Below are 11,075 nucleotides of genomic sequence, written 5' to 3'. Positions count from 1 at the left end.
ACCTTCCCAAGGACCCCTGCACTTGTAGCAAGCATGCCCTTGCCACAGCCTCTGCATGGGCCTCACCGCTCAGTCCCAGCCCCCAGAACTCCTCAGCTCTGTAGTGGACCAGCCAGGGAAACAGCCGGCCCTTTGACTGGGTCTGACCTCTGGTAAACAGGAGTAACTAACTTCTCTCCTTCTTCCACTTGAGCTCTTGTTGGAGTCCTGAAGCAGAGACAAGAGTAGAAAGCTTGGGGTGGCTGGTACCCTGGAGAGCCGTGGGGATCCTTCCAGCAATCTCTAGGAGGCAGAGACCGGTAGCCCAGGACTGAAACCGAGAGCACGCCCATCTGATGAGCTGGGCCCTCATCAGATGGTGACTTTGTAGAATGTCTCTTTTAGGGTCCCCCTTCTGTGGGAGTCAGATGGGCTGGGGTCACCACAGAAGCTGGGGCAGAAGCAGCCAGGCCCACAGCGATAGCAGGAGCAGAGGGAGCGAAGGTACAGTGTCTGAAGCGCCGCCACAGTCCTGAGCATTCTCCTGTAAAGCCAGAGGGGTAAGGAGCATGAGGAGAGGAAGAGAGGTGGCCCTCCCAACCCAAGGACCAGCATGCACAGCGTGGCGGCATGCAGACGAACTGAGAGCCTGGGGGCCTCGAGGTTTCACAGAGAAGAAACTTTCTCTTTTTAGGGACAGTAGAAATAGCTTACTTAAGTCTTTTGGGCCTTCCTCTCACAATGATGTGGAGTAGCCTCCTCTCCAGGAGCATGTCTAAGGGAGGTGGTTTGTGGCAGCCATCCCCAGCCGAGACAGGGTTGTAAGGCACCTAGCTCAAGGGTTGATAAATAACAATCGCAGCCTGGAGAGATGGCTCAGAGGTTAAGAGCACTGTCTGCTCCTCCAGAGGTTCTGAGTTCAATTCCCAGCAACCACATGGCGGCTCACAACCGTCTATACTCGGATCTGATGCCCTCTTCTGCCGTGCAGGTGTTACAGATAGAGCACCGATACATGTAAAATAAATAAGTAAATCTTTAAAAAGAAATAAATGCCAATCGCTACTGTCACTAGCCACTTTAGCATGGCGAGTAGTGTTGAGGTAGCAGGAGTGAGGACGGACAGGCCTGAAGGGAAACGTAGTGGGCCCCAGGCCCAGATACCTTTGAGTCTTTTGTTCCATTCTTCCCCCTTTCTTCCTTTCTCTCTGCTCCTTTTACCTCTCACCTTCCTTCCCCCCCACCCCCCAAGCTGACCTGGAACTCGCTTGCTTGCCACCACCCGCTATGTCTTGTGTCACACACCACATACAATGTGAATGCAGGGGTCTTGCATCGGGACGGACACAGACGCTTGCGTCACCAGCATCCAGAAATGTGCGTATCTTAAGAAGTCACACACAGCACAAAATCTGGGGGGTGGGTGTGGGGGTGTGTATGGAGACCGTTAGTTCGCAGCCCGCACCTCTGGATGGAAGGCATGACAGGAGCCTGGTCGTCGCCGGGGCTTCTGGGAGCGCATCCTGTCACACTTGACCGAGGCGTTATGTGCAGAGCTCACTGTCAAGGTACACCGCTCCACAGTTCAGGATGGGTAGCTCCTCCCCACCCCCACCACCCTCTGGGGCTGGCCCACAAATCAGAGTGCCGTAAGCAAGGGAGGATGGTGAAAGGCTCGACTCGGCACCCCAAATCTGAGCTTTTCCACGACCTCCTCCCCTCCCCCGTGGACGGTGGGAAGGATATATTTGACTTCTGTGGCCTCCTGGAGGATAGGAGAGTAGGCACTGCAGTCACAGGTACTGTCTGTCACTAGCAGGAGCAGGTTGCTGCTGGGAATCTGTTGCATCACAAATGTCCTGTGGCAGAGAGGGTGATGGGTGCTGGATAGTAGGAATGCAGCCACCTTCTGGGGCCTGGGGAAGGATATGCAGGCCCAGGCACATTGGGGCCAATAGCCCAGTACTTTTACGGACGTTTTCACAACCCTCTATTCCCAAAAGTCCGGTGAAGGTGAAGAAGGAGCTGTCATTAACAGGCACCATTCCCAGCAAACAAGGGGTCCCTGCTTGAGAGCCAGAGAACTTGCAGTTCTGGTCTTGGCCACAAGGTGGCACAATGCTCCTATACACAGCTTGGGGTGGAAGGAAAGGCCTTTAATGCACTGGGCAGGCAGGTGTTTTACATACACAGCGGTGAAGGCAGTCACCAAGCACTTTTGTAGGCACACGCACAGGTAGATAGCACACATATGAACTCACGTGTGGCCGTTACACCGTTATGTGAACTTGGTATAGTTCCCATTCTGCACAGGACCAAACAGGCTAGCGGAGATAAGCTTGCCTAAGGTTATGCTAGAGGTGGAAAGGAGCAGAACCAGAGTCGAGTCTGTCTGCTGGGAAGCCCTTACTCTCTACCGTGCCGTGATGATTTTTTTTTTTTTTGTTTTTTTCAGTTCTTGAGCTAAGCAAGCCACTAGTGCTAGTCCTAGGAAGCCTGCTGTGTGTGCGCTTAAGCTGTGACACGTGATGAAGAGATGGAAATCTACATCTGTCTGAGGTCAGAATCTGAGGTTACAAAAGAGTTGGCGTAAGCCTCGGGTTCCCCAGACATCCTGGTGGCCCCACTGAGCAGCAAGACTGGCTGAGGGAGTTCCCTGGAGGTACTGTCCTCCTGCGTTGGGACAGAAGTGTCCTGGTTGGTTCCTCCAAGGTTTAGGGTGGGAAGTCAGCAGGCTTGGTCTTCCGGGCCAAGTCTGGATGGAGCTAGGGGCTTCTCCCCAGGAGCTCGCTTGACTGGGTCCTGCCTAAAAACTCTAGGCTTGGGCTGGCGATGCCCCAATCTGGCAGTTCTAGGAGCATAGGACCAAGGCCCCACCAATCTACCTTGTGCATTTGCTGAGAACTGCCCTGCCAGTTTGTACAGGGCAGAACTTCTTGCTTCTTTTCTGACCTGCGGTGTAAGCCTGCAAGGCCCTGACACTAGCTTGCTGTGGCTGGTCTGGCTGCAGCAGAAGGGAAGCAAGCCTGTAGGGTTTTTGAGAGAGGCGTGGTGGCCTTGGACTCGGAGAGACTCAGGAATTGGCCTCTGGACCCCTTGTCCCTGTGTCTCCTAAAGCGGACCACCAAACTGTCCACCCGCATGCCCCTCTTTTTGCCTGAGCCTGGGTGTTTGCTGTACTGGAGAGCAGGGAAGTGAGGAGAGTGACTCTTCTCTGAGGTGACACCCCTTTTCCTAGCGTGGAGACCTTCACCCTGGCTGGGCTTCCTGGCTTCCTGGGGACTTACTTCTGGCAGGCCCCACACTCGATGATCCCGTTGGCCTCCTGAATGGCGGTCTGGTGTACAAACACTGGGTACTCTGTGTCACAGGGGTGCAGCAGGTCCTGTTTCTTATGCTTGTGGGCTGCAGGAGAGGAGCATGAGAGGAGGGCTGTCACACGTCGCAAAGGCCTTAGGAAGCCCGTCTACAAGCGTGGCGCCCTTTAGTTTGCTACCAGGGCTTGGAGACGGTGACCAGCACTCAGCAGGAGGCACAGTGGGGTCTGAGGCGGCCCTGTCACCCTTCCCAGAGCTCCTGAGATTTATCTGCAGAGCGCCCGTGAGCGCCGTGTCACGCCGCTGTCCCGGGGCATCAACAGCGCAGCGGGGAGGGAGGCAGGGAAGGAAGACAGCAGCCGCCATTCCAAACACCTGGGAGTGGAGGTGCGGACATGACATGGCTTTCACAAGGTCACGCCATGCAAGTGAGGGGCAGAGTCCCGGGCCTCCTCAATGCCTGGACATAGACGCTTCCCTCGCAGGCCGTGAAACTAAGAGGAGAGGCAGGCTGCAGGCTAAACAGTGCCCGAGGGCCGGAAAAGCGCCGGTGCGCTGCTGGTATGTGTGTGTGTGTGTGTGTGTGTGTGTGTGTGTGTGTGAGAGAGAGAGAGACAGAGAGACAGAGAGACAGAGAGACAGAGAGACACTTCCCACCACAGCCTGGAATCATGAAGGGGCCCAACCACAGGAACTACAAGCCCAAGGACCTGCCCTGGTTAGCAGCTAGAGAGGCAGAGGGGAAGGAGGGGGTGTTGTTTATGAGGAAGCCAAACAAGAAGGCAGTGGGAGCCTTCTGGCCCCTTGGGAGCCCAGAACACAGAGAAAGTTGAACAGGGGTGGAGGAACCCGAGTGCCATGTGTGTCTTGGTTCATAGAGAACAGGTGTCCTCCCTTTCCTAGGCTGGCGGCAGGTGTCAACAGCAGCTGGGACAAAGCTTTTCTTTGCTCTGTGTGGGGTCCGCCTCAATGCGTCAGTGTCTTTTGGGGGCACTGTGCCCACAGGCACAGTTTCATGCAAGGATGTGTCAACAGAGGACACGCCCTCAAGCCCGGAGCCTCGCTGAGGCTGGCAGCTGCCTGGGTACGGGTGCCACTGCTTTCTTCTCTGGGGTGACCTGGTGACATCTCAACTGCCTGAGCAGACACACCTCCCTTTAATTATTAGAACCTCTCAAGAGGAGATGGCTGTTCCCCAAGGCAGGCTGTGGTCCAGGTTTCCCTGCTTCCCAGAAATGGTGCTTTAAAGTTTAAGCACCATTATGGGCTTGGGGACCCCTCCCCCCCCAATAAGGAGCATCCTAGGGTAGAGAAACTCTGTACTCCCAGAGTACAGGCTTAAAGGCAAACCCATCCAGCTCCCTGCTGCTCGGTGGTGGGGATGGATGGGGTAAGGTAGGACCTCTCAGGCCGAGCTACTTACAGTAATGGAAGACAGCTTTGGCTGGCCGGGATATGAGCCCACCACAGGGTTGGACATGGCACAGTACCACACGAGGACAAGATGTCATGGGACAGTGATGATGTCACATGGATCGAAGGTGGAGCGGAGGTGATGTGACGTCACGCACAGAGGTGAGGAGTGAGGGGAGGGGAAGGCGATGAGATGAGATTATGAGCATGAAGGCTTTGGCACCCACCTCGCTGTCACCCAACCCCTCCCCAAAGCTTTCGGATGAGCTGGCCAAAGCGCTGCACACGCCTGCCTCCTGGCACTTACCCTCTGACCCTTTGTCGTCCCAAGATCCCCAAGCGCTCCACTCTAGCAGGAACCTGAGGGATACAGGACCCGGTCTTGGGGGCTGGCCTGGGTGGCTCTTGGGGTGCCACTGCATCTAGCTGCCCCCCCTGCAGGAACCTGTCTTTCTGCTTGAGGGCGTGAGTGAAGGAGGGTGTGCGGTGGACTCGCATGCCTCCCTCCTCCCTTGGCTAGGGAGCTAGGCTGCCCTGCGGGCCATAGCTGCCCCTTTTTGAAGATAGCCTTATGCTCCGGTCTCCATTTGCAAGGGCATCCTCTCATCCTTATGCCTGTCATCCCTAACCATGACTGGATCCTTCCCCAAAGGGGAGTCTCTTCACATGGGACCTCCCCCTCCCCCCAAACCCCAAGATTCCTGCCCTACCTACAGGGAGACCTCCCCTTTGAGCCAAGCCTCATGATCCAGTTTCCAGGTACAGGGAGCCCTCCTTTCCCCTGACCCCACCCCCAATCCTCCCGGTGTGGGTGGTTCTTCACCTCACCCCTACTCACAGCAGAAACTCATGCAGTAGCCATCTGGCCACCATCCAGAAGGCAGAGAGAGGCTGGAGGAGAGCAAAGCTATTACCAGGGGATGCCCCGTAACAGCCACCCTCCAGACCCGACCTGCCCGTCGGGTCTCTGCCCCTCACCAGGGCAGAGTCCTCCTTCTGCAGGTCAGACACCCCACAGTAGGATTTGACAAGCCCTTCAGGTGTCTGGTTATTTCCCCATCTCTGGTGGGCCCGTGCTGAGGACCCCTGAAGATCTTAACGTCAGGCTGGGAGGTGGAGGACGTGCTCTGAGGGCCTGGACCCCACTATCACACAGTCCCACCCACCAGGACAAGACAGCCCCACAGCCCCAGGGGAAGGGGTGAACATCAGGACAGAGTCTTGAGTAGCCTGAGCCGGAAGGTCTGAGGCTGGATGAGAACAGGGACCAGGTGACACCCTGAAGTACAGGGCGGAGGGTGTGCCCCGGTAGAGGGAAGGCCTGGGGTGACACTCACACTGATCAGGGGCTGGGCTGCACTGTGGTGATGATCTGGAGGCTTGCACATGGCCTGGTAGTCATACATGGTCACACTGAAAGGCAGAAGCAAGCCACGTCGAAGCCAAGACCACTCCATGCCCTGACCTGGGGGCCTTGGTGGCAGAGCTTGTGCTGACTGGGGTCCAAGTTAGAGCAGTGAGCCAGAAGTCCCCCCTGCCCCGCCGCCATGCCTGGATGGCTTCATGAGCACAGATAGCATGCCTGCTGTTTGGGCCTGCGGTTTCCCTCAGAGCACAGAGCGGAGGCTGGAGAGTCTCTCTGGGGGAGAGACATCCTCACACCCATCCTCACACCCATCCCTAGATTGACTTTGGTCTCTGGTCTCTTTCTGAAGGCATCTTTGGGGCCTCCTGAGGTCAGACTGAGGGCTGAGAACCAGGGAGAGGCGCATTCCACTTACCGGCTGAACACCCCCATGCTGAGGAGCTGCGTCATGAGAGCGCCATCCACTTCCCCCAGAAGTCTTCCCATCTGTGGGGGGTGGGGGTGGGGGCTAGAGCTACCACCAGGCTGTCCCCGTAGACGCTCTTCTTCCCCGTAGCCCCATCCCCCACCCCCAACTGCCCGTCGCGACGCTTTCTAAATCATGCTGCTATCCGATAGCAGCCGCCGCCTGGGAAATCAGCCCAGAGGGGGCTCAAAAATTGGTACAGAGGTCCTTCGAACGATCCCCGAGAGTCGGGACTTGCAAGGAGATGCGTTCCGTGGGCCGCCATTTGTCGAATGTGCTTTTTTTTTTTTGTTGGGTGTCTCGGGGTGGCGAGGGTGATGATGGTGACAGCGATGGCGGCGGCGGCGGTAATGGTGGTTGTGAACAGTAGTGGCAGTGTGATGTTGAAGATAGTTTTTTGGCAAAGCTCTGCTGTGGGCTTCAGTCACACTGGCCTCTTCAGCCAAGGAGGGTGGGAGGCCTGGCATTGCCTTCCATGCCCTCTCCCTCCTCTGCATCGATTATATACATGTGTATCATTATATATATATATATATATATATATATATATATATATACATACACACGTATATATTGTCTTTCTATATATGTATCTGCATATACTTGTCTTTCACCTCTTGGCTCTGGCTCACTTTGGGCCTCTCTGCTTTCTCTACTTATCACTTTCCCTGCCCCTGGGTTTGTTGCCAAAATAATATCAGACAGGTTGGGTTTTGGAAAGTGTCATTCACCATCCCACCCCGGAAATAACACACGAGTGCGCATACGTGTGTGTGTGCGTGCGCGCGCTCGAGCTTGCGCGCGCGCGCGCACACACACACACACACACACACACACACACACACACACATCATTCCTCTCTTCGTGATGTCATCAGTCAGGGTCAGGGGGCTTGTGCAACTATTGCCAGCATCCTCCAAGGTGCCTGGAGTTCTCATGGGCCCTGCAGCTTGGATGATTCTGCTCAGCTCTCTGCTTATCCAGCGGCTGGATGTGTTTCTCTTCCATGACCGGATACCAAGATCCATGCAGAGATGTGTCTTTACCCCCCAACCCCACGCAGGCCCTGCTCATTCATGGTTGTTCACTGAAGGTGTGTGTGTAACCTGAAACTGAACATTCTTTAAGACAGGGAAGCACCCTGCTTCCCAGGGAAGGCCAGCACTCAGGCAGTCAGGGGCAGGCAGATCGCTGTAAGTGTGAGGCCAGCCTCGTCTACAAAGTGAGTCCAGGACAGCCAAGGATACACAGAGAAACCCTGACTCGAAAAACAAAACACTGGACACTGGAAAATACTTCTGCCTTTGCAAACAAAACGCCATGCCCTTGGAACATGGAACATTTCAGCAGAAAATATCCACTTTCCCTTATTAAGGGAGCTTGACCGCAACAGTGGTGGCAATGTGGTCCACAAAAAGACTACACTTCCCAGAAACCCATGTACCGAGGGCTGGCCAATGAAATGGTGCAAAGCCCAGATGAGGACTTCTGGGAATCTACTTAAAGTGAGAGGACTGTTTTAGGGGGCACCTGAACGCCACTGTTGCCCTCCTGTTTGGGATAGATATCTAGATATCTGGGGATATCTGGGGCCTTCAGAAAGCCATGCTAGGCCTAGGCTGATTTGATCTATGAAATAACCTGTGATTTGCTTAAGCCGAAGCAACAGAGACAACTTTCCTAATGGATACAGTTCCTGTTCTCCTTTATCCAAATGAAGTAGTGCTTCACATAGAAATTCTGGACCTACAAAGGGAAGGTTCCAATGTGGATTTTGCGTCCCTTCTCACTGCAGGACCTAGATTTTTAACACGTGGCTATACCAGGGAAAGTGCTGGCGGTGGGGGGGCCTTTCAAGGCAGCCTCCACCAGAGATTACCCAGGTATAGCACAGCCCACCTGCTGGCGGAGCTCTGGAAGATCCAAAGGCCTAGGGTTGCCTGTGTTTCATTTGGTGTGAGTTTGGGATGGAGTCAAGGTCCTATGAGATTTGCCCTGGAGCCTGGAATCCAGTGGCTGGCTTAGGCAGGAAAGGATTTAGTTGGGAGTCAATCCCTGCCTGTGGGATAGTTGCCCCAATGCGGGGCTAGCTTGCTTGTTGTGTGGCTGCCCATCGAATATTCACCGATGCTTGTAGCTTGTCCAGATGAGGAAAGAGATACTGAGCCCTGTCAAGGAGCTGCAGCTCCGGTCTTGACATGAATCCTAGAGCTAACCCAGGGGTCAGTGCTCCTTATCCTTGGCTTCCAGAGACCTGCATGGTTGGCTGTAATTCTATGAAACCCAGCCAAGTGCATAAGAACGCTTTTGAGTAGTGATAGAGCAACCTGGACAAGGGTATTGAAGGACTCAGGATGGCCACCAGGGGATAGGAACTTGTACCCTCGACATGTGCCCCAGACAAAGCTGGTCTGAGGCCACTAACTATCACAGACAACAAGACATGCTCTACCCCAGAGCATCACACAGGCTCTGGTCATGGTTGTTCATTGCAGGGGTTTGGGTGTGTGTGTGTGTGTGTATGTGTCTTGGAACTGGCAGAAGCCTCCAGAAGCTAGTTTCATTTATACTCTGCTTAATTTCATAAAGGATTCGGAATAGCTCGTAAGCCTATGCAAAACATAAGATAATACAGCACTCGAGAAAAATGAAGGCACATAAGCTAACTACTTAAAATAGAGAATGAAAATGTATGTCGCATCAGATATAAGTCTCAGAACAAACCGACTGATTCTGCCATGTCCTGGGATTACAATTCATGAGCTAGAATGGGGGCAAAGCAACCCAATGTGTCATTCAAGGGCCCTGGGCTCTGCCTCACTGACATGATCCTACCTTTGCTGCCTGTCTCAGGTGATCTGGGCTGGGGAGCAAAGACTGATAAGGTAAAGCTGTGCGCTCCATCTGGCCTATTGGGGGCTCACGTGGGTTCTTGCTCAAAGAATGGTCTTTTTGTTTTCAAATGGTTAGGGGGGAAAATCAAAAGGCCATTAATATTTCAAGCTCATGAACATTACATGAGATGTTTCAGTATCCATAGCAGATCCTGTTGAAATGGTGCCTGCTCACCCATGCGTCCTGTCTCAGCTCTTGTTCAGTTGCCATCAGAGACCACTGACTAACAAGGCTGATGCCCCTGAAAGCTCTCTGCCCCTCCATAGGCCCCACTCTGGTACACTCTTGGACCTGGCTGTAATCTTACCTTGCCTGACCAAGCCACCCGACTCCCTCTGCTACTCCTCAGGCTCCGGGCAGACTTCAGACCCTTGAGCCACTTGACAAGAGACCAGGACCCACAGTCATGGGTCATACGGCAGTGGGACTAGGGTATGAGTGACTGAGACACTCTGCAGTCCTTAGGCTTCTTCAGCCAGAGTCAACTTTTGTTTTCTGACACAATGGCCTATAAAGGGGGAGGGGGGACAGGAAAAGGAAAGAGGCAAAACCATTATCCAGGCACCAGGAATAGTGATTGGCCAGAGTTCTGGCAGTGTCCTGATTGACAACCAGGCCTTTCCAGTTGGAGGAAACAGCAAAAGCAGCTTTCTCATCTCAGCTCTTGCTTCATGTTATTTAAGAACTGTCGTGCCTGACTAGTGATGATGCACACCTTTAATCCAAGCACTCAGGAGGCAGAGGCAGGCAGATCTCTGAGTTCGAGGCCAGCTTGGGCTACAGAGTGAATTCTAGGACAGCCAAGGGTACACAGAGAAACCCTGTCTCAAAAAAACCAGAAAACAAAAACCAAACAAACAAAAAGCCAAAACCAAACCAAAACAAAAGAGAACTGTCCCCGGGGAGCCAGCTCCATAGTGCTTTCTCTCGGGCTTCCATCTGTGCCCAGACTCCTGGTGCTATAGCTCAACTCCCTGTCATGTTCTGACAATTTCCATGGACCCTCAGCCTCACGTGCCTAAGGCGACAGTATGGCTTTGGAGTGACAGAGACTCCTCAGCTATGACCCTGGTCGGTGTCAGCTCAGATCCGGGCAACTCTGCTGATCCAGCTTGGGGTTGAACCCTTACATAAGGTGGTCCAGCCGCTGGCTTTCAAGGGGGAGGAAACTGAGGCACAACAGATCTTGGAAGCTGATAGCTGACCTGAACACATGCCTTCTGGAAGTTCCTCTCAGAAATTACACAGAACTTCAGGCTTGGGTCAAGGAGCTGGCTCAGGTGGATATGTTCAGGTTTAGTCCGTGGCTGAACAGGCTTCTTTTAAAGTATAATTCCTGGCTAATTTTAGGGTCTGATTTGTGGCTGAGCAGATATAAAATTCCCATCGTGGCTTCCTCTCCTGTCTGAGTGGGTGGCTGGAGAAGAGGCAGGCTACTGTGTGAGGCAAGAATGGCTCCCATGTCCTTGTTAGCCTACGGGTGCCCTGGCTCGCTGGCTAGAGTGAAATAGCCAAAGAGGAACACAGAGGTGGGGAAAGTCCCTCTGGCTACCTCGGTGGTAGAAAGGGATGAGGGGATGGATAGAGGAGGGCAAGATGCAGGCAGGAGGAATACTTCAGGCTCAAAAGTCCCTCCTGG

At 54.0% G+C, this 11,075-nt stretch overlaps 1 protein-coding gene across 1 annotated transcript in view; it reads right to left on the bottom strand.

The window, feature by feature from the left end:
* Window positions 1-214: 214 nt before the first annotated feature.
* Window positions 215-11,075, bottom strand: part of Cacna2d4 (calcium voltage-gated channel auxiliary subunit alpha2delta 4) — a 100,504-nt gene continuing 89,643 nt past the window's right edge. Inside the window, exons 30-38 of the mRNA XM_055604234.1 lie at window positions 6,491-6,561; window positions 6,047-6,122; window positions 5,548-5,600; window positions 5,017-5,069; window positions 4,720-4,740; window positions 3,267-3,384; window positions 1,726-1,838; window positions 1,445-1,527; window positions 215-523 (exon numbers count right to left, since the gene is read on the bottom strand). Of these exons, the coding sequence (XP_055460209.1) occupies window positions 419-523; window positions 1,445-1,527; window positions 1,726-1,838; window positions 3,267-3,384; window positions 4,720-4,740; window positions 5,017-5,069; window positions 5,548-5,600; window positions 6,047-6,122; window positions 6,491-6,561 (693 nt within the window). The 3' untranslated portion in view covers window positions 215-418. The remainder of the gene's footprint in view (window positions 524-1,444; window positions 1,528-1,725; window positions 1,839-3,266; window positions 3,385-4,719; window positions 4,741-5,016; window positions 5,070-5,547; window positions 5,601-6,046; window positions 6,123-6,490; window positions 6,562-11,075) is intronic.

Source organism: Psammomys obesus, unplaced genomic scaffold (genome assembly GCF_907164565.1).
Source record: "Psammomys obesus unplaced genomic scaffold, mPsaObe1.curated_primary_1811, whole genome shotgun sequence".
NCBI lineage: Eukaryota > Metazoa > Chordata > Mammalia > Rodentia > Muridae > Psammomys > Psammomys obesus.
The sequence above is the reverse complement of the archived record's forward strand: the minus strand, read 5'-3'. Positions and strand labels throughout refer to the sequence as shown.